This window comes from Marmota monax, unplaced genomic scaffold (genome assembly GCF_021218885.2).
Source record: "Marmota monax isolate L192 unplaced genomic scaffold, Marmota_monax_Labrador192_F-V1.1 WCK01_AAM20220418_F8-fsc00220, whole genome shotgun sequence".
NCBI classification, from domain to species: Eukaryota; Metazoa; Chordata; class Mammalia; order Rodentia; family Sciuridae; genus Marmota; species Marmota monax.
Window position 1 is genome coordinate 1,767,054 of NW_026693909.1, and position 21,860 is coordinate 1,788,913.

The 21,860-nt window shown below is 55.9% G+C and overlaps 1 protein-coding gene across 2 annotated transcripts in view; it reads right to left on the bottom strand.

Annotated features, from left to right (window-relative positions):
• Nucleotides 1–21,860, bottom strand: part of Rptor (regulatory associated protein of MTOR complex 1) — a 339,912-nt gene that overhangs the window by 27,852 nt on the left and 290,200 nt on the right. For both annotated transcript variants that reach the window (XM_046463332.2, XM_046463333.2), the window contains 7 exons: nucleotides 19,888–20,028; nucleotides 19,023–19,140; nucleotides 18,070–18,210; nucleotides 17,487–17,645; nucleotides 9,672–9,790; nucleotides 989–1,092; nucleotides 232–415 (listed from right to left, as the gene is read on the bottom strand). In XM_046463332.2, coding sequence (XP_046319288.1) covers nucleotides 232–415; nucleotides 989–1,092; nucleotides 9,672–9,790; nucleotides 17,487–17,645; nucleotides 18,070–18,210; nucleotides 19,023–19,140; nucleotides 19,888–20,028 — 966 coding nt within the window. The remainder of the gene's footprint in view (nucleotides 1–231; nucleotides 416–988; nucleotides 1,093–9,671; nucleotides 9,791–17,486; nucleotides 17,646–18,069; nucleotides 18,211–19,022; nucleotides 19,141–19,887; nucleotides 20,029–21,860) is intronic.

Sequence of the window (21,860 nt, forward strand, 5' to 3'; positions counted from 1 at the left end):
ACCCAACAAAGGGAACGGCAGGTCAGCTCAAGCTAGTGCTGTACTGTGGGGTCGCCAGGACTCGGGGGCAAGATGGGGGAAACCAGGCTGAGGGCAGAGGGGGGCACAGCGAGAATGCCAGGACCCAAACCCGAGGCCTCGCCCTGCCCTGCCCACCAGAGGCCAAGCCCTCCACCCGGTCAGGATGCTCGGTGCTTGAGGTCAGAGCTACAGGAGGCACAGCCTTCTCACCTGATCTGGACCCCTGTCAAACATCTTCCGTGTCCGGGGGAACTGGTGGGAGTGAGGGGTGTACTGCGTCCCTGGGGGGCCCGTGGTGCCCGGGCGGCCTGAAGGCAGGTCCCGGCTGACTGGTTGCTTGGCCACATCATTGGTCAGGCTGCAGCTGCTGGTGCTGGATGCTGGCGGGGAGCCTCTGCATTGGGAGAAAAGCCGACGGTGAGCTTTATGGAGGGCCACCACTCGGCGACAAGACTCCCTGCCACAGATGCTGCTAACGTGGCGACTGCCGTCTTTGGGCAGCTGCTGGAGCAGGCACTTGCTGGACACGCACAGCAGAGAGGATGGGTGACTGAGCCCGGAGCAGGCCTGCTGGGAGGAGCCTGAGGTTGCTTGCGCCGGGGCAGTCAGGACCCCCGCTGCCTCTGGGGGTGAACACTGCTCTGGTGTGGCAGGGCAGAGCCACTCTGCCGCCACCCACGTGGGGAACTAGGTCCCTGGTGAGATCCCGAAGGCCAATAAATCAGGCTGAGTTCCTCTCTCAAGTCCTGCTATGTGCAGAACAAGGCTCCTGAGGCAGGGCTACTTCTAGGAAGGGCTCAAGTGAGACAGATGTGGGGCGTGGGGGAGATGGAGTACGGGAGGAGCCCGGGAGCAGGGAGGGCGGGGAGGCAGAACACAGGGCAGCGAGGGGGAGAGAGAGGGGGGCTTAGCAGTGGCAGGGCGCTGGACCCTCAGCTGGCACAGAAGCTGGCCCCAGGCCACTTACCCGACCTGGTGGATGTGCATGCCCTTGTTGGTGGGGCTGGCCGGTGCCGACTGGGTCAGAGAGGAGGTGTCCAGGATGCGCTGGGGCCGGGCATTCACTGTGGCCTGAAAGAAAGGACGTGTGATGTGGGGGTCGAAAGGCAACAGCCTCTGATGCCACAGGCGCACGAGGTTGGTGGCTGTTTGTGTGTTGCTTCACGATGGTGGAAAAGGCTTTTGGCTGAGGAAATCTGAAACCCCAACAGAAGGCCCCCATCAGCCCCCAAGAGCAATGCCCCGGACCAAGAAAAGCTGATGCTCATCTAGAAATGGCGGGCTCCGCCTGGGGGGTCGGGGTAGGGCTGGGGAGTGGTCTGTATGACGTTCTTGAGGCAGACCACGGGGCACCTTCAGGACCGTACACGGCCACCTCCGCCTCCTCCCTAGAGTCCACCAGCCCTTGTGCAGGAGCCGTGGGGGCTTTCAGGGCCAGGCAGGGCAATGAGGGTCAGGGAGCACCTTATCAGTATGTGCTGCCCAGGTGGGCTCTGGGGTGGCCACCACCAGGGCAGCCCATGAGCACAGCTGCTGTGTGACTGCCGGTGCCTCCTGTGCTCAGGGTCCAGAAGATGGCGGAGGCCGGGAGGGTGTAAGGCCTGCGGCACTCCTCTGCCTCCAGGGGCAAATGGGGTCTCCTGCCCTGGCCTGCTACCGGGCTGTGACCGTACAACCTCCTTAAGATCTCCCTCGTCAAGGGCCTGGGAGGGCAGCTCGGCACAACCCCGAGTCCCAAGTGACGTCCCTGTGGTCATCTGCACTCAAGGAGAGAATGTCACCACAGCCTGTCATTCCCATGTTCAGGGGCTACCCAAAATAGCTTTTCAAATGTAGCTCTACGGATGAAGAGAAGGTCATAGGTTCTGCAAGTGTCCTTCCAAAAACGTTTGCTGGGCTTAAATTCCAACACAGGAAGCTTTGCGCCAGCTGGGATGTGGCATCTGGGGCGGTGGTCCTGCTCGATTCTCAGTGGACCTTGTGCAGGTATGGAACCCGCCATTTGCTGGGAACCAGGTGGCAAAGGCACTTGGGTGCAGCCACCTTGCTGCCCACCCAGGGCGGCTGGTGTCTTCTTGGTCAGGAGGACGGGCCCACTGACCCTCATCAGGATACCCGCTGAGAGCCAGCTATGCCAGGCTGCCTCTGGAGGTTGGGCAGACGTCAAGCCAGAAGACAAGAGCCCCCACCGCGAGGGCTTTGTTCTGGGGGCCCTCCTGGCCTCAGGTCTCTGAAAAACTCGACTTGCCATCAGGAATGCTGTTCCTACAGTTCCGCCAGTAGACATAAGTCAAAACAACCATAATGGTCTTTATTTAAATAGCGTCGACATTTCCCAGTAAAAAACCCTCGGCTTTGCTGGGCTCATGGCCACACCTGTAATCCCAGCAGCTAGGGAGGCTGAGGCAGGAGGATCACGAGTTCAAAGCCAGCCTCAGCAAAAGTGAAGTGCCAAGCAACTGTCTCTCAAAAAAAATACAGAATAGGGCTGGGGATATGGCTCAGTGAACAAGTGCCCCTGAGTTCAATCCAGGTACAAATATATATAAAAATGATGGAACCAGCAGGAAAAAGGAGCCAAGACTGGCTCTTGAAGGCTGTTTCTCATGATTTAAGAGTAATGTGTGTTCTTCGTGAATTTGTTTTGATTTTGTATTTAAATCATTCAGTCAATTCTGCGGCACACATACCCTGCAAAACCTGACAGCCATGATTTCATAAGTTAAAATGAGAAAAGAAATTTAAAATTAAATCATATGTGTGATATGTGTCTTCTGAAAATTTCTGGAGAAACAGTGGGAGGTAATGGGGTTATGAAGCTTCAGAGGTTGACAGCAGACCTCCACAAATCCCCAGCCCTCTCTCGAGCCCAGAGCAGGGGAACTCGACTGTGGGCGGGCTGCAGGGGACTTTAGAACCATGACTTGCAGCCCAGGTGCCCCTCTGCCTCTGTTCCTGGCAGCTCCTGGGGAGCCCCTGTGGGAGCCCGTGGCCCTCAGCTCTGCCGAGTGCAGCCTGTAGAAGGCTCGATGCTGCTCACACCTGGGTTGCGGCTGTGAGGCCCCATTTTGAATCATTTTCTGATTCTGACAGGTGGACCTGAATGGGGGCGGGGGAGGCTCCCAGGGCCTAGGTGAGCAGGCTTCATGCTCGGATGGAGCTCTCTTCTGCTCTCATCCCAGTGTGTCCACGTTTGGCACTGGTTACGTGGCTGGGTACAGGCCACATGGTGAGTGTGAGTGGACACTCCTGGGAGGTGAGCACTGTGGGGAAAGAGGATATGCCAGAAGTAGGGGACTGCGGGAGGTTTCCTGCGTGTCCTGTCATGCGGCGGGCATCTTGCTGGGAAGTTCTTGGTAGAGGACAGACGGCATGGCGTGTAAGACCCAGCGCCCTGTGTGAGCCCTTCCTGATGGCTCTGCTGTCATTGTCACCTGGCACACAGATGCACCCTCTGGGAAGACCGGAGCTACATTCCCTTGTGGCAGTGGGTCTGAGCCCTGCATAGCATGCAGCAGTGAGAGGTGAGGGCATGGTGCCCAGCCAGCTTTACAGAGGCAGCATGACTTTGTTAAAGGTCGGTTTCAGGCAGAGACGCTGCAGGATGGAGATGCATCCCCCCGGGCAACGCCGGGGCCTGCCCCAGGAGCAGTGAAGCCCACTTCCACCTCTAGCCTCCAGCATCACAGCTCTAGGGGTTCTCTAACCAGACCGTCACAGGACACAGAAGTTGGGCCCACAGCAGAGAAACAGCCCCGGGAGAAATCTCAGTGGCACAACAGGGACTCCCCCTTCTGGATCTGCTCGGACTCCAGTGAAAACACGGCTGCTCTATGTGGGGAGAGTGTGGCTCCAGAAATGTTCCTACTAATTCCACGTCAGAGTTCTGCATTCACGTGTGAAGGACTCTCAACAGGAGCCCGCCGCAGGGCTTGGAAGCCCCCCAGGCTGAGCGAGAGCCAGACCTGCTGTTGCTCCACTGCTGAGGAGAGAGCGCGGACACAGCGCTTCTGCCTCCACAGGTTCTCCTGCAGACTGTTTCCTGAATAACTACTTGAGACTTCTCTTTTGGAAATTTAAGTCCTGGGTATGACATTAACTGCGTGTTCGCTACACTCAAAGCTCAGTGCCCTAGATCCTGAACACTGCAGGAAGGGACCCTGAGTCACCTAGGACCCTGTGTGGCTGAGGCCAAGGAGTTTCACCCTGCTGGCTCGCTCCCTCCCTTGTGGACCTCGCAGGAGGAGAGGCAGGGCGCTCCACCTGGGGCTGTGATACCACTAATGCTCACGCTAATGCATGTCCCCAAAGGGTCAGCCCAGGGACAAGACCAGCCTCACGGCCTGAACACTGGGAGGTGGGGGGAGGTGGGAGGAGCTGGCAGAGGCTCAGAGCCAGGAGAGTCCTGGCTATGCTTATGCTGACCCCAGGCTGGTTGCTGCTCCCAGAGCCCCTCCTCTGTGCTTGTTCTTGTGTGGCTGCCCTTGAGCGCATAGCAGAGTCCCAGGGAGAAAGGTCCCCGGGCTGCCACCCAAGAACCATGGAGCTGGTCCCAGGCATGGCCCACCTAGCATCTTAGTTTAGAAGGTCTTTCCGGGGGGGCTTCTGCAGGGAAATTAACACCATTAATTAAACACCATGTAAAAGGAGCTTCTTGGTGAGTAGCCGTGCTGTGACCCAGCAGGCTCGGCGGTGCCTGCCAGTACCTTTCCTGAGTTTCTCAGTCTTCATCTCACTGGTGGTTCAGGCCTTGGTCTCCCTCCCACTTGGACATTTTGCCTGGGTCAGGGACATGAGCCCCTGGTTTCTGACACACCTGGTCTGCCCACATTCCATACAGGCATATGATGCCAGGGGTTGCTGGGGCCATAGCCACAGCCGGTTCCTTGGGGTCTTTGTTTTCCTCTTTCTACTTCTGTAATAAACACTAAAGCAAAATGCAAGCCTCGGGCCATGGAAGAGGGTTTGCAAACCTGACAGCAGGCTGTAGTGGGGAGGGGGCTCTTTCACACAGGCCTGCTCAACGCCTGCATTTGAATGAAGAATTCTAAGGGGCATCCCACAGTAATAAGGCGCTTTCTGATGAACAAAATTTGGCCTCAGAATTCATCTAAAATAGGCTCATTTCTCTGTAAAAATGAAATATAATCCCTTCAGTTCCTGCAACGGAAGGTAAGGCGCCTCTTGAAATTAAAATGAGAACAAGAAAAATTCCCTTAATACTCATGCTTCCCAGTCTTCCAGAAGCCGTGTCTACTCGGAAACCCACGCACGTGCAGTGCTCGCACACACACAGGTGGCGCTGTGCTGCTGCAGGGTCCCCAGAGAGGCCATCTTGCTCCGGCTGTGGTGTGCCTTCAGGGTGGTGGCCACGTGCACACTGGGTGTGTGCCACCCGAGGCCAGCCAAGCAGGCAGAGAGGCCAAATGCCACCTTACTGGGGACTCCAGGACTCGGTCAGGACACGTCAGGTGATTTCCTCAGGGGCTGCAGCTTGCCTACATGCAAGGTGACACCTAGGAGGCTGAGTCTCCTTGACCCGGGGGCTTGGCCTTCCTGGCTCCGAGCTGCAGCCTGAGCACACAATTCAGAGGGCCCGGGTGGGTGGCGGTGCTGCGCCTCTCCTGCGGTGCAGGGAGGACAGCTCCTGGGCAGCACCCAGCTCCCAGAGGTCGGGTCACAGCAGCCAGCGGGCTTAACACCAGGCTCCAGGATTGCAGTGTGACATGATCCAGGCAGCTTTAGCCAGGGCAGCACTGAGTCTCCATGACTAAAATACTCAAGAAGCCACAGTAGCTGGGACAAAGTGACAAGCCCAGGCCTGCAGCTGGGCTGCCAGGAAGTGCAAGGGTGGCCCTGGCCAGCAGGCCATGCTGTGCCTCCAGGAACAGTAGAGAGGGCGTGGACACCTGTGTGTGCCAGAGGCTATGGCAAGGAGGGGGCCAGCCAGCCTCTGCTCTCTGAACACAAATTCTAAATTTACAGCATTCATTAACATCCATACAAGGCTTTTAAAATGATTTAAGTGAAAACGATTCTTTCCCCCCACCCCTTCTTTTCCATTTCTGTGACTAAAACCCAGGGGCTCGCACATTCTAGGCAAGTGCTCTACCACTGAGCTACACCCCCAGCCCGTTTTATTTTTCAACTTCTAAAATTTTGAGATAAGACCTGGTAAGTTGTGCAGGCTGGCCTTGAACTAGTGATTCTCCCGCCTCAGCCTCCACTCCTGGTGAAAACAATGTCTCAAACCCACTGTTGAGCTCTGGCACTACTGGTGGAGCCTGAGTCAGAGGCTGGCAGAATGGATAAGTGGTAGGGCAGGCCTTCCGTGACACGCTGCCCTAGCCTGCCAAAGCTTCCGCTGCGCTGGGCCCAGGGCCTGCGGCTGACGGGGTGGGGTGCTGGGCACAGGGCCCTGCAGCCTTCCCTCAAGTTCCCTTCCTCCTCTCTTCCTGCCTATTTCCTTTCTCCCCTCCCTCCGTCTCAGACCATAATATGAAACATACATTTTTAAACAGTTTTCTACTTGAAGCAATCCTATTCTCAGTTGAGAAATCAGATGATTGGAGCATGTATTGGTTCTTTTTCTTTCTTTCTTGCCAGGGAATGAACCCAGTAGGTTTCTACTAACAATGAAAATGTTAACGTGATTAGCCATTTTCCACAGGCAGTGATGAGCACAGCGCCAATGCCCTCGTCTCGCAGGCCGCTGCAGCTGGTCACCCAGTGGCGAGGGACTGAGCGAGGGGGTCAGAGTGCTAGAGTGGACAATGCAGGCTCTCCCCAGCTGGGAGGGTGGTGCCTGATGCTGTGACACTAGGAGAAGTTCTGGGGAGGAAGGGAATGAAGTCTCGCTGACCAGTGAGTGGACGCTTCTAGGGTTAGGGTGCCAAATGTGAGCACATCTTTTGAGCCCAGGACCAGGATTTACTTCTGCATCGTTCTTGCCGTGGCTTTAGAGAAAATGGGCCTGGAGACTACTGCATTGGAACACTGGGGAGCCGCAGGGCTCTGTCACTACCACCTGAAGGACAGCCACAGCCACTGTCAGAAAGACAGAGCTCAAGCCACAGGAGCAGCTGTGGTGTGTGAGTGGGGGTGCGGGCAGCAGGCTTCCAGCGCAGGGGCAGTTGCAGGAACTGGAGTCCAGCAGGTGCTGGGCGCTGGGCAGGGCTGCAGGACATGCTGGGAAGGAACAAGCAGGTGGGCTGAAAGCCTCGGTCCTGGTCCTCCTGGGCCTCACAAGCAGCACCTAAGGATGGTCCTTGCTGTGCTGGGGCCAGAGGCAGTGACCGGCACCTGGTCTGGAGTGGGTGCCAGCAAGCTGTAAGACCTGGTGACCTTTCCCTGTACTCTTCTTGCAATTTTTCTGTAAGCTTGAAATTATCAAAAAGTTGCAAAAACATTTTAAATGCTAAAGTAAATAACCTCTAACTCCATTCATAAAAGCAAAGCTGCCAGGTAAGAGTGTAGTTGTTCAGTAAGCAACTAGAGTACCAGAAAGACCTGCTCGACTGTTTTTAGATGCTAGGTGTTGGGTACCTTGGGTCTGAGGTCCCAGCATATGCCCTACAAGCCGCTGCCAGCCAGTCCCCAGCTGCAGTGTAGAGGAGAGAAACCCAGGTGAGCCCGGAACTCTGGGGAGAGAGGACGCAGACGCTGAGCTCCAGGGAGGCGTGGGCGCTGGGATTAGCTGGGTAGAGAAGAGGGAGGGGAGTTTCCAGGGTCTTAAGGGAGGGCCCTGAGCTTTCCATACTCTTCTGCTCATAGGTGGGGCAGCCTCCTGAGGCTGGGCAAAGAACACCAGGAGGCGGGGTAAAAGGCACAGGTCCACATTCCCAGCTACTCAGCAGGCTGAGGAGGAAGAATTCAAGTTCAAGGCCAGCCTCAGCAACTCAGTGAGACCCTGTCTCAAAATAAAGTTAAAAGGGCTGAGAGTGATGCAGCACTAATCTCTGGGATATATAAAATACTCAAAAAACTTAATACCAAAAAACCCCACAAATAACCCAATCAGTAAATGGGCTAAGGAACTAAACAGACACTTGATAGAAGAAGAAATATAATCGATCAACAAGCATGAAAAAATACCCATCATCTCTAGCAATTAGAGAAATGAAAATCAAGACTACTCTAAGATTTCATCTCACTCCAGTCAGAATGGGAATTATCAAGAATATAAGCAATAATAAGTGTTGGTGAGGATGTGGGGAAACAGGCACACTCATACACTGCCGATGGGACTGCAAATTGGTACAACCACTATGGAAAACTATATGGAGATACCTCAGAAAACTTGGAATGAAACTATTGACCTAGCTATCCTGTTCCTTGGCTTATACCCAAAGGACTTAAAATCTGCATACTACAGTGATGGAGGCAAATCAATGTTTATAGCAGCTCAATTCATAATAGTTAAACTACGGAACCAACCTAGATGCCCTTCAACAAATGAATGGATAAAGAAAATGTGGTACATGTACACAACGGAATACTACTCAGCCTTAAAGAAGAATGAAATGATGGCATTTGCAGGTAAAAGGATGGATGCTAACTGAAATCAGCCAATTCCCCAAACCAAAAGTTGAATGTTCTCTCTGATAAGCGGATGCTGATCCATAGTGGGGCAGCAGGAGGGTGGTGGGGGAAGAATGAAAGAACTTTGGTTTGTGTAGAGGGCAGTGAGGGGAGGAGAGGGCTGTGGGGATGGGGAGGACGGTAGAAAGAGACGGACATTATCACCCGACATACATGTGTGATTACACTACTGGAGTGACCGCACCGTGGACAGCCGGAGGAACGAGAAGTCGTGCTTTAGGTCCAAATGCCTTCTATTGTAAAAAACAAATAGGGCTGAGGGTACGGCCCAGTGTGGAGGGACTGCCCACTTGCCATGAGGCCCTGGGTTCCATCCTCAGTACAGGGGAAAAGAAAGAAAGAGCAACAAGAAACTAGAAGGCATCAGGCCAGATTCCCAGGACTCACAAAAGAACCGGGGACTGTCTACACTCCCCGAAGAGAGAACTATCAACCCATGCCCTGTGCTCTCCCTCGAGCACGAGAAGAGGAGCAGATGAAATTCAGGAGCAGAGGGAGGGAGAGAGGGGAGCTGCCAGCCACAAAACTGAAAACGGAGGACAACAGGAGCCAGCCAAGCCAGGAGCCAGCTCTCTGAAGTGTCCTTCGCCACAAGAGCCAGGAGAGGGGCAGTCGCACCAGAGACGTGAGGAACACGGAGCACACAGATGCGAGGAGTGTGGGAAGCAGTGAGGGCCTCACGACTAAGCCACGTGCGGACAGGTCAGGCATCCCATGATCCAGGTTGACGCATTTTGCAGGTGTTTTTTTTTTTTTAATCTCAGGGATTGAGCTCAGGGGCACTGGACCACTGAGCCACACCCCAGTCTTATTTCATATTTTATTTAGAGATGGGGTCTCACTGAGCTGCTTAGCGCCTCACCTTTGCTGAGGCTGGCTTTGAACTTGTGATCCTCCTGCCTCAGCCTCCCGAGCTGCTGGGATTACAGGCGTGCACCACTGCGCCCGGCCTGGATGGTGTGTTTTTAAACTGCCTGGAGATTCCTGCTTGAACTCCCATGACTGGAAATGAGCTCCGCGTGCGGCAGTGAGCGACCCAGCGTACGTACCTTGTAGGCGATGCTGTTGAGCACTTTCATGGCCAGATCAGACACCTCTGGGTAGGGGTCGGCAGCCAGGTGCAATAGGACTCTCCAAATCTGAGTGTAAACACTGTTAAAAGAAACTCCTAGAAAAGAAACAGGAGACGTCTTAGTGGAAACAGCTCCTGCACACGCATTGCTGGTGTCCGAGGCACTGTTTTCTGGACATGTAACCATGGTACCAAGAGCGAGGGTAGGGAAGCTCCCCAGTGAGTTCTCTGATCCTGGGCCAGGGAGTCAAGAATCCCAGCGGTCAACAGACCCCTCACCCACTCTCATCTTCTGAGCCTAGGTCTTCCCCAAATGAAAGCTGGGATAGGACAGGGCAGATTTGCATCTGGGATGCCCCTGCAGACCACAGAGGACCGCTGGTCCCCAGGAGGCATCTGAGCTCCAGTCCCAGATGCCAGGAGCTGCTGTGGCCCTGGCATGGTGTGTGGGCTCCACTGGTCACCCCACATACGGCGCTGCACCAAGCTCCTGGAGAACATGAGAGGTGTATGTGACATGACTCTGCTCCAAGGTCTCCCAGCCTAATGGCCAGCACTGACCAAGAGGGTGCCAGACGCCCACAGCACAAGGCCTTGTGCTGCAGCCCAGGTGCAGAGACAGGTGACACAGGAGCCACTGGGGCCCAGGCGCGTCAGAGGAAGACACACTGCTCAGGGCTCCCAGGTGAGGTCAGCCCCCAGGGTGGAGGCTTCGGGGAGCAGGGCCACACCACAGCAGATGGGAGAGGCAGAGGGGAACCTGAAGGGGTGTGGTCTGAGCGAAGGCTGCCGTGGGATGTGGCTGGTGGGGAAGGGCAGAGCAGCCCCGCAGTGCCCAGGCTCGTGCTGTGGCAGATGGGTGCTGGCTTCCCATGGGGGAGCCAGAGACGACAGGCTCCCAGGGGCTTCGGGGCAGGGAGAAAGCCACACATAACTGCATTCTTTTTATTTTGGGAGAAGCTGGACAATTTGCTGAAAAGCACATGTTCTATTCAACAACAAAAAGGGATTTGAGGAGAATTTCAAATAAGCAGTGATCCTGTGACCCTTCCTCAGACAGCTCTAGTGAGCCCCTGGGTTGACCAAGGAGCTGAGACCAGGCCTGCTGTCAAGAGAGCAGCTCAGTGAGCACGCGGTCAGTGGGACGGGCTTCGTGAGACACACTGAAGCCCCAGACTGGAAGGAGGCTGAGGCGGCCAGAGCCAGCCCTGCTCAGGGGCTCCTCGGGGTGTGTGCTGTGTCGGCTGCTCACCGGCCCCCGCCCTCTCATTTATGGACACAGGGTGGGCAGCACTTCACCTCCATCACCCTCGCCCGCAGAGGAGACTGGGAGGGTACGACCCCACGAGAGCTTACCAAAGCCCCTGCTTCCTCACCATTCTGAGTGGGGGTAAGCTCTGTCCCTGCCCTGGAGGCCCACCACAGAGGCACTGGGAGGCCCAGACCCAAGGAAGGCCACCATCTGGGTGACACTGCCGGGCAGTGACTGCGACCTGTGCTCACGTGCACTCACGTGGTCAGCAGCCCCAGGCCTCTGTGCTGGCCCTGCTCACAGAGCCCCGTGCCTGCAGGAGACCCAAACTTTTGAGAAATGAGACACAGCCCAGTCCAGCTTGAGGAGGCCTACAGAGGTGTGGAGGACCCCAGGGAAACCCCAGCCCATTCAACCCTGCTCTCCTTCTACCCGGCTTTAACTCAGAACAGAACCTCCAACCCCAATTCCACAGCTCCCAACGGCTGTCTAGACCACAGCCAACTCTAAGGAGAATGTTTGGTAAAATCATCCAGAATCTCTGTGGGAACACTTTCTCAAATGGAGTCCACATCCCTGCCCCAGCAGATGGCCTGTTTGTAAGGACCATGCTCTGGGCACTGGGGGACCCCCAGGAAGTGCCTGCATTTTGTCTTTTCAAGAGAAGGCAGGCAGGAGGAAGGTGCTCCGAAGTCACTCTCGAGGCAGGCCCGATTTGTGACGCAGGCAGAGGAGAGAAGGGCGCTGTGTGGCTCTGCGCGCAGCTGCAGTCAGGAAGCAGGTGGCCAGCCCGAGAGGAGCTGGGCCTCCACCAAGCCACAGGAAGTCCTCGCAAAGGTGCCTCTCGCTCACCACAGCCCCCATCCAACACCCTGTCCCCTCTATTATTTTCGGTCTCACAGGCATCCTCTGGCCGAGTGACGCATCGGAAGTGGCTTCCTGTGAAGCTCAGTTGCCGTGTGACACTGAGCTGTGAAGAGACCGTGGTGCTGACAGTAAATCCCAGCTTGACTCAGATGACAGACCTTCGTCACAGAACAGGGGGGTGGGATGAGGGGAGCGACACGCGGCGGGCAGGGAGGGGAGTGGGGACATGAGGACGCAGGCTGCAGCTCCTTAACTGAACAGGTGCCGCTGGCAGGGGTGTGGGGTCCCAGCTCCACCCCTTTGGAGCTGTGTGGCCCCAGGCCTCATGTGCTGGGTGGAGGTGACAGATGTGGATCCCCAGGGGGAGGTGGCCAGCAGGGCCCCAGCAGGAGGGGCCAGCACCACAGGGAGAGAGAGGGAGGGTGATGCCTATTAGCCATTATTATCATTTATTTTTTAGCAACTTGTCTTTATTACTGTCTTGACTTTCTGGCAGACTTTGACTTTGATGTAACACTGTTCATGACTCAACAGGGAATAAAAAAATCTAATTTTTGCTAGTTTCTTTGACTATAATGGATAGTATAATTATTTACTAGTAAAAACAAAACTGTGAGAAGGAATTGGTCTGATTATTTACCTTCATTTCTCTGCTTGGCCAGGATAATGATTCTCTTAGGTTCCCTGTTCTATGGATTGCTCCAATTTAAAATCTGCTGTCTCCAAAACAGAGCACAGCCACCTGCCCGCAGAGATAGAGGCCACTATGTGAACCCAAAGCAGGGACACCTGAGGCCTGCCTGCAGACCCCGGCCATGTGCCGGGCTCCTGCCAGATGAAGAGAACCTATTTTCACGCCTAGACCAGAAGTAATAAAAGACTGTGACAGAAGTTTCCAGGATTTATATTTCAGAGCAAGGGCCCCAACTTTTTGAAAAAGCATATGATGTAGGGAGATCTACTCAGACAGAGCTCTGTGGCCAAGCCTGAGCCCCGGAGCCCTGCCCTGCAGCATGGACAGGACAAGTGGGGACAAGCCCTCACCTGGGTCTCAAGGACCCAGGTTCAACGTTGAATCTGGGGCTGTGGGTGGCCAAGAGCCTTCCACCTCTCTTTAGAAACCAGTTCCCAAGCCGAGGTGGTTCTATGCTGTCCCTTTCCTGTCCCTGGTGCCCCAAGGGGCTCTCTGGGATTGCCTGACTCCTCAGAGGCTGAGCCACGACCAGAAGCAGCTTTCAGAGAGCCAGGTCAACGCTCTGCTGCCCTTCCTTCTCCCTCTGCCAGCTGTGGCCCCAGCTGCTCCCAGCAAGGACAGAGCCCCACAGCCTGCACCACCTCACTAGCCACGCGCCCCACTGTGCCTGTGTGTGCTCTCAGCAACAGCAAGAGGGTTTGGGGTGGGGGCTTTGGCTTTAAAAGCAGTCTATCTTGAGCAGGGGGGCCAGAGCCATCCAAGGTCTCATCACCCTTTTCCAGCCAAGGGTGGGATCCCTGGGTTGCTGTGCTCCGCTGCTTTGCTTCCTTGTAGCTGAGCGCAGGGCCTGTCCGTGGAGGAGAAGGCAAGCTGACGCTCTAGCCAGACCAGGCCTGGCAGGTATCGTGCTGAGAGGCCTAGAGCTGCATGCAGGCTGCCAAGGACCCTCCCAGCCAAGGGGAAGAAGGGAAGGGACAGAGGTGGCTTGGAGGTGGTCATGTCAGGCCACAGGGCAGGAACAGCAGAGGAGGCCTGGGGCTGAGGGTGGTGTCTGGGCTCTTCTCCAGGAGTTGTTCTGTCTTGGGATTCTGAGCCGGGCAGAGGGCTCGGGACTTGGCTTTCAGACCATCTCCTAGGCTTGGGCTATGGTCTGACTCCGACTGTGACTCCTGGAGGCTCCTCCTTCTGGCGAAGGGGTGACAACAGGGTCTTGAGGACCAGGGGCTGGAGGATGGTGGCCAGGCTGGCTCCAGGCTGCTGCTGTGGTCCCTCTGCACCCTCCCCTCCACCAGCATCAGCTCTATCTTGGATTTGTTATATGGGGATGCATTTCCAGCTTGGTACAAAATGCCACTGTTCAGCAAGGAAGACCTGACCCTGGCCTCTAGCTCCACCCTAGGCAGTGCCTCTGGGACAAGACTCCTGTGGCTGGTAGCAGGCCACCGTGCCCCTCTCCATCAAGTCCTGAATGGCCAGTGGACAAGTGGGGACGGAATGCACACAGGGACATGCTCCTGGGCTGGCACTCTGGCCTGGGCATGGAGAGGAACGTGGTGCAGGGACCACGTGCACTGTAGCCACTGTCATGTGGGGTCCCGAGGGTGCAGCACAGCTGGGCCCTCGTTGGATGCAGGCCCTCTCCAGTCTGTGTCCACCGAGCTACTCCACTCCCACAGAAGGGTGTCAGGAACATGGGGAGGCAAGGGCCCGAGACCCTGATGCCTATGCTTTCCTCTCAGTCTGTGCTCCTCCAAGGAAAAGATCCCTGACCCAACACCACAGAGACGCTGTACAGGACAAGTTAGTGCATCAGGGCCAGAACCAAAGCCCAGGCAGGCGTGGGCTGGGCTCTCCTGCTTGCCGAGGAACCACCTCCAGACCCTGGAGCTAGGGAGCACTCGCCCGTGGCCTGCGCCACCAGCTACCACTGCACCTTGGTTGCATTAAAGGTGCATTCCAGTTCAAAGGCACATGTCACAGGTGACAGAGAACTGTCTCCTGGGGTGATCCAGCAGCACTGCGTGTGCTCCGAGTGCCTTAGGCACAGGGCGTGTCAGCAAACCATCAAAGGCCCAAGGCCCTCAGTGCTGCCTGACAAAGGGACTGTCCCTGTGAGTTGGTGTGGTGAGCGGAGCACCTCCTTCAGGTCTCACACCCTGGAGGGTGTGGCGGCCAGACCTGGGTACCGCTGGTCCTCTGGGGAGCAGCTGGTCGGAGCCCTACAGAACCACCAGACAGACTGCCCTTATAGGCAGGACCAAGCAGGTCCCCTGAGCCTTGCGAGGTGGTGGGGCCAGTCCTGAGGCCTCAGGTGTGTCCGGGCTGCCTTCTCTCCAGCTCGGCCCAGCCAGGAGCCAGATATCTCAAACTAACGTGCCGGGGGAGGAGTTCAACTCTCAAAGCATCATAATGGAAACCGGAAAGTAACCCAGAGCTGAAGAGAGAGAACCCTGCCTGTCAGTGGGAGGGTTGGAGATCAGAGGCCCTACAGGGGCTCGCAAGTTCACACTCTTCATTAGGAAGGAAGGAAGACTCAGAATTAATGAGCCGTTTTTATTTTCACTTCAGAAATGAAAAAGAACAAGAGAATAAACCTAAGGAAATAGGAAGAAATAAGCTGCACACAGTAGTGCACACCTGTAATCCCCGCGACTCAGGAGGCCGAGGCAGGAGGACTGCAAATTCAAGGGCCGGTTCATCAACTTAAGTAAGCAACGTAGGGAGACCTTGTCTCAAAATAAAAAATAAAAAGGGCTGGGGATGTGGCTTAGTGGAAAAGCCCCTGAGTTCAATCCCCAGAAGTGTGCAGGCACGCACGCGCGCGCGCGCGCACACACACACACACACACAGAAGGAATAAAGATAAATTAGAGGAACACAAAGTGAAGAAGTAATCACAAAGAAAATCAACAAAGCAAAGTTAGAACTTGAAGACACTAAAAAATTAACAAATGTCACTGTAAGACTAATGAAAAAAGGGAGAAAAGCAAACCCAGCCGCAGGAATGACAGGGGGAGGGGCACGTGAGGACAGCTGGAACAGGCCGCCCCACAGTGCCAGGCTGGAGTGCCAAAGGCTGGAGGCCCAACCGCAGCGCGGTGCCAGGGCTCCCACTGGCTGAGGGATCTCCCTTAGTCACAGTGGGAAGGCCAGGCATAGGTGACACGGAGCGTCAGTGGAGGAAGGAAGAGGAGGTGGAGAGGGACAACAGGTGCCACTGTGGGAAGCAGCCAGACTGAGTCTCACAGGGAGAGCACTCGATGTAGGAGCTGCTGAAGATGCACCGCGGAAAAGGAAAGCTCCCAGTCTCTGTCTGAGACACGAGGAGCGCCGGAGACGCTGGCGCAATCCTGAGGAAGACACACCCAGGCCTCGCTGAGCAGCACCCACACAAGGACAGGGGACGACGGACTTCTAGTGGGGCACCAGCTGCGCGCAGCACCAGAGTTAGTAACGGACTCTGACAGACTGACAAGGGCAGCGAGTGCACAGGAGCCGGGGCCACCTCCCATCAGCTCCTGCTCTCAGCCAGACAGCCCCTTAGGACCACGAGCGCTGGCACTGAAGCAACGGAGCTGGGCGCCCTGAACAAATGAGCCACCACCCCTCACACAGCCCTTCCACTCAGGGGCCTACAAGAGGCACCGGTGTGTGCACACCACCTCGGGCTGGACACCCGCCCTGTGCCAGCACGGCATGAGGAGGGCTGGGAGGCCCAGCAGACCAAACATGGAGACAGAGGGCACGCCTGGCGGTGGGCTGAGGGACAGGGAATCAGACATGCGTTCCTTGGGTGTGGGCAGGGAAGGCATCTATGGAGAGGCCATTTGGTCAGAACCCTGAGGAACTGGGCACGGGCTGGAGGGCCTGGAGCCCGCGGAGACAGGTATGATGGGGAACAGGGAGTGGGGACAGCACCCCAGTAACTGGGGGGTAGGGGGCAAGTCCTGTTTGCTTATAGAAAAAGAGGCAGCCACAACTCGCCTAGTGTTGCACACCCAACAGCAGAGCAAGGATCGGACTCTGTGGGTGTGATGCGAGCAGACGGCAGAGAGGGTGCCGAGGTCAATACCAACGCCAGGCAGTCTGCAAGGTCCCGAGCCCCCGGGCGGCTGTGGCATCAGAGGCCTCCAGGGCGGCTGTGTCTGCCAGGGGTTCAGGGACAGCAGGTTGGCAGGGCTCAGGCTCCCTGTATGATGCGCAAGTGGGGACGCAGCACACGCAGGTTCCACGTGCTGGTCCCTGTCACTGTGGAACATACAACGTGTTTCTCCACATTAAAGACACCCTGTGAAGACTGAGACCGGCTGGAGGTCAGAACAGGAGAGGAAGAGGCTGCTGGGTCAGGGATACATCTGTTGCCAGCAATCTCAAAAACAGTCACGAAGAGAAAACACGGCAAGTTCCTATTTCCACTGACACCAGCGAGCAGGTAGCAGAACCTGGAACCAGGAGGAGGCTCTGCAGGCGGCCCGAGGGTTTTCCCAGGAGCAACGCCCTCTGCCTCCTGCAGCAGGCTCTCACCTCACTGGGTGCAGCTGGCCTGGGTGCTGTGGCGAGTCGGCCAGTGCCCCTGGCCTCCACTCCCTTGATACCAGCACCCCAGTCGCCCACTTGTGACAAACAGCCAGTCTCCCAGGGTGCAAGAACACATAGCTGGAAACCAACAGGACAGGTCCATCCAGTGCAGATAGTCAGAGAGACAGTGATGACAGCCCTCCTACACCAGAGAGCTGAATGGCTCCCCTATCCCTGGACTGGCCCATAAAACATTGTCCTATCAAAACAAAGTGACCCCAGCTTCCCTGTGTCCTGGGGCAGATTGTTCTTACCTCCTCGTGGTTCAGTCAACTTTGATTCTTTCTTGTTCAACTGTGATAGTCTTGGCCCACTTGCCTGACCTGGACCGAGGCCTGTGCTGTCCTGGGGAGTGGGCCGGCCCGTGGGTTGAGGGAGGAGGGCAGAGTGGGGTGGCTTACCTATGAGGGAGTTGAGGGCAGAATAGGAGCTCACGCGGCGCATCTTGTCGATGGTCTCGAAGGACAGGATGTACTCCTCGTTCTCGGGGCTGCCCAGTGTGCTGCTGGCGCTGCTGCTGGTGCTGAGGTTCCCAGGGGAGAAGGCCACCGAGCTGCCCGCTGGCCGGGACACATGGGGCAGGTCAGGGTGGTGCCAGGGCCTGCCCTCTGCTCTGACAATTAACAGCCTGCTGAGGTGGGCTTTTCTTCTACAACACGAGGCTTAACACACACAGGCACAATGCATGCACACACCCTCATGGTCTCCCGGGGACGGGGGTCACGGCACCCAAGCCTTGACTGCTGCTCCCTGCAAGTCTGTGAAGTGCCCTCGGCTGTTCTGTGTGCTCAACTATAACAGCCTTCCTGCACCTGTGACTAGAAGGAGATTCCCTAGAGAGCTGGCTAGTCGCACCGCAGACAGGAAGTCAGGGTGCGTGTCTTGGCAGAGAAGGGCTGAGGCAGAGTGGTACTTGCTTAGATAAAAGTTTCCTAAAGTAACACCCTGAACCTTTCCCACCTACACAGAGTTCCAGGATCTTACATTCTTCCGTCAAGCTCAGATTCTGCAAAGATTTGTTCAGGCTCCTGGCCGTGGTGACAGCCCGGATGTTTCCATAGGAGCTCACAGAGCGAAGCCTGGGGGTGCACGGACTGTCTCGCACTGGGGTCAAACTACCCCCCTCTAGGAAAGAAGAAAGAAAGATAGTGACAGGCTTCGTGGCAGGAGGCCACACACCCTGCACACCCCCCCAAGTCTGCAGGTGCAGCAAGAAGCCAGCAGCTGCCACTGAGGCAGAAAGAATGTAGAAGAGGGGCTTTTTAGCTCAGTAGATCTGGCATGAGCCTGGGATCCAGCTGGACAGACAGTGCACAGTCTGAGAGTGAGCTTGTCCCCACGAGGTGCTCAGGGGTGCGGGCCATGGACCCTGCCTAGGAGCGCCAGCAGGGCTGAGCTCCATCGCATGGTCTGCTGGGGGTGCCTCCCTCCAGTCACTGGCTGCTTTGGTCCAGCAGCTCATTCTTCATCCTCCCTGATGGACAGAGAGGAATACTTTGCTGGGGGTCAGAGCCCCTTCCACTGTGACCTGGAGGAAGAGGCAGTCCACCAGGATGAAACACCAGCGTCAAAAACCATTGTGCTCCAGCAAGCGGAGGCTGCTTCCGCCTGACTCACTGAAACTCGACCAACGGCAATGCGGCTGCATTAGTCACCACAGGAAGATGCTAATGCTCTTCTCTGCAAGTCCCTGTGCCACAGTTTTGCCATCCTTCAAGATTTCCATGAAATTGGTTTCCAAAAAGGGTAGGGAAAGAAGGAAAAGAGTAAGAGGTTCAGAGTGTGGCCCCTTTTCCTGTCCTTTATATTTGGCTAAATGCCCAAGACAATGGAAACCCTGGGGGCCATCCACAGCCAGTATCAGAAACCTCAACTCAGATCTGGCCCAACTAAGTGATGGCTGATGTTGTGGCGAAGGCCAGGGTCACCAGCTGTACCTGTGGCTGCTGGAGACGGCAAGGGGTAGTTCTTTTCCTCCTCCATAAACTGCAGGGCTACGGTGCAGAAATTGCTCTCATACTGCACCACAAGATGACTCAGAGCCACCACCAGCTCCTGTCGAGAGGGAGAAGGGACAGTTAGGCTCACGGGAGCTGGAAATCCACTGGATCACAGGCCTGTGAACTAACACCTGCACTGAGTTGCAACAGAACAGAGTAGAGCAGGACTATAGTTGGCATCAGACACCGGCACGGGCACAAGCCATGAGCAAGCAAATGGCCGTTGAGGCATGAAGGGCCTCCAAAGAACACGGCGTGCCTGCCAGACTTAGCCTGTGGAAGCTAGGTGGGAGCAATGTGGGACTTCCTGGGGCCACCATGTGGGTGCACAACTCCAGGGTGGGCAAGGTATCAGTCCTGCCACCCTGGGCGGAAAGGGCTGCTCTATTCGACCCCAAGGTCTGGTGAGCAAACCGAAGCAGGCTATGCTGCCAAGCTGCAGTGCGTCCTCTAGAACATTCATAGCTATGTCAGCCTCAGCCCCTAAGAGGGAATGAGGAGAGTCCGGGAGTTAAAGTGACTCAGGCCAAATGCCTTAGTCCAAGGAGATGGACACAATCCCTATCTTTTAGGACAGTTTAAGGCTACAACATGAGTGCTCAGAGATCTGAAAAGATGTGAGGAAACAAATCAGGATTTGTTTACAAAATGAATCCTCTCCACCACTATTTTGAGCTGGGGTCAGGTTCTGCCAAGTCATTCATAGACACTGCCACCATCCCGCACTGGCCACTTGCACCAACTACCTAAATCCCTGTCAGACTCTCCAGGTGACCCGCAGAACACACCCCACCTCACATACCTTCCGGACCATGGGGCTCCCGTCATTAATCAGCTGGGCAAGCATCATGGCCACGTTGTGGTCAATGGTGGTGGAGTGGTCTGTCCTCTCAGCAGAGTTGCCCACAAATGTGCCAAGGGCGAAGACAGCTGCACATCGGACCTACAAGGCAAGGGATGGGGTCATAGTTATGCCATGGCTGGCGTTTGCTATCTGCCGGGAGAAGCCTGCACGTCAATCCAATCCAGTTTAGATAAGCTCAGCTCAACTCAATTTCACACGTGCTCATTGAACAGTACTCTAAGCCAGAGCTACACTCGTATTGATGGAGCAGAGATGGGGAAGTCCAGGGGAACCAAAGAGGGTCATCAGGGCCCCAGCTTCAGGCACGAGGACCAGGTTGCAGAGGTGGGAGCTGCATTTCCGCTGGAGTTGAAAGAATCCCTGGGCACTGTGGAATCTGTGGTTGAACAAGACAGGTGTATTGGGGAAGGGGCTGGACTGGGCTTAGAGGGAAGGGGTAGTATGGGAGACGGCTTTGGAAACACAGTGGAATGGAGGCCGGGGTAGGCTGAGTCCTTGGGGGTCCAGAGGTAATGAGGGGAGCACCCTGGGCTGGCATGGTGTCCAAGGGTCTTGGCTCAGCTTTCCTGCCTCCAATGTCTTGTGATCTTGGGGAAGAAGCCAACCTCATGCTGCCCATTTCCTCATCTCTAACATAGGAGTGGCAGGAAGATTCAAGGAAATAACATGAAAAATCCCAGAATTTCAATAAAAGTTGGTAAGACTGCTGTGGGTGTGAGTAGTCTGTGTGGGGGATCCTGGATAATGCTTTGAATGCATTTGGAGTCACAGTAGGTAGAACGGGAAGGTCCAGTAGGTCTCAACCCCTGAGCTGTGAGCCCCTGCCACTCAGAGCTCCACAGCACAAACTGAGGTCTCCAGATCCTGAGGAGGCATTTCCCAATCTGCAGATGGGGTGCACTGCAGGTCTGGGGCCGTGCTCCTGAGCCCCCACACCTCACTCTCCTTCCGTCCCACAAGTGGCTCTGTGCCCAACAGGACCATAGCACGGGAGGACACGGGGATCAGGACTCCTGCCTAAGACAAAGACCAGCATCACCAATAAAAACCAATTCTGGACATTTCAGATGCAGATTTATATACTTCTTGTGTTTTTCCTAATCATACAAAACCTAATCAAAAATAATCTGTGGAAATTAAGGGAAAAGATTGGTGCCATCACCAGAGACGGGAAGGGCGCTGCGGCAGCCTGGGCGTGCTCAAAGGCTGCTTGTGCAGCCCTCAGTGGGCAGGGAGAGTGCTGAGCAGCTGCAGGCCTTCATAGCACGCTGAAGAAGCTGTCTGCCGTCAGCTGCACACGCGCGGCGCACACAGCAGCCCATGCTCCTGGGCGGGCACGCTGGTGCAGAGCTCCCTGGGAAGGAGAGGGGCCACCTCTGTCGGCAGCCAAGGCAGGATCTGGGTCCGAGCAGGTGGTCAAGTGTCTGGAGTAGTGCTTGCCCTCTCACATGGACAGCCAGGCCCTCCCGCTGCTATTCAAGTTTCCTCTCTGGGCAAACTGCCCACCCATAAGATGTCTCACCAAGAGGCTTTGTTCCTCCAAAAGGCAGGTTCTGCTCTCTGATAACACAGGAGGTGAGAGATGATGTTAGGGCTCTCCAAAGCCATAGGGAGACCTGATACCCAGATGGATGGACACAGGGCATCCCTGAAACAAGGGCTGGTGTCTTTGGGACAGGTGCCACTGCTCTCTCCAAGAGACTTAGCTCAAGTCCTACTGAGGTGTGAAGTGCACAGAGGGCCGCCACCCAGAACCCTTCAGCGAGCCAAGAGGACAGTGCCCTCCACTCAAACCTGGGACAGTGGCAGTTTCAGTTTAGACCCTGAATTATTGACAACTATGCAGTAATAATCTTTGACAAACATTGCAGGGTCCCTTGTCCCCATCAAAGTCCAACAAATAGCCTCCA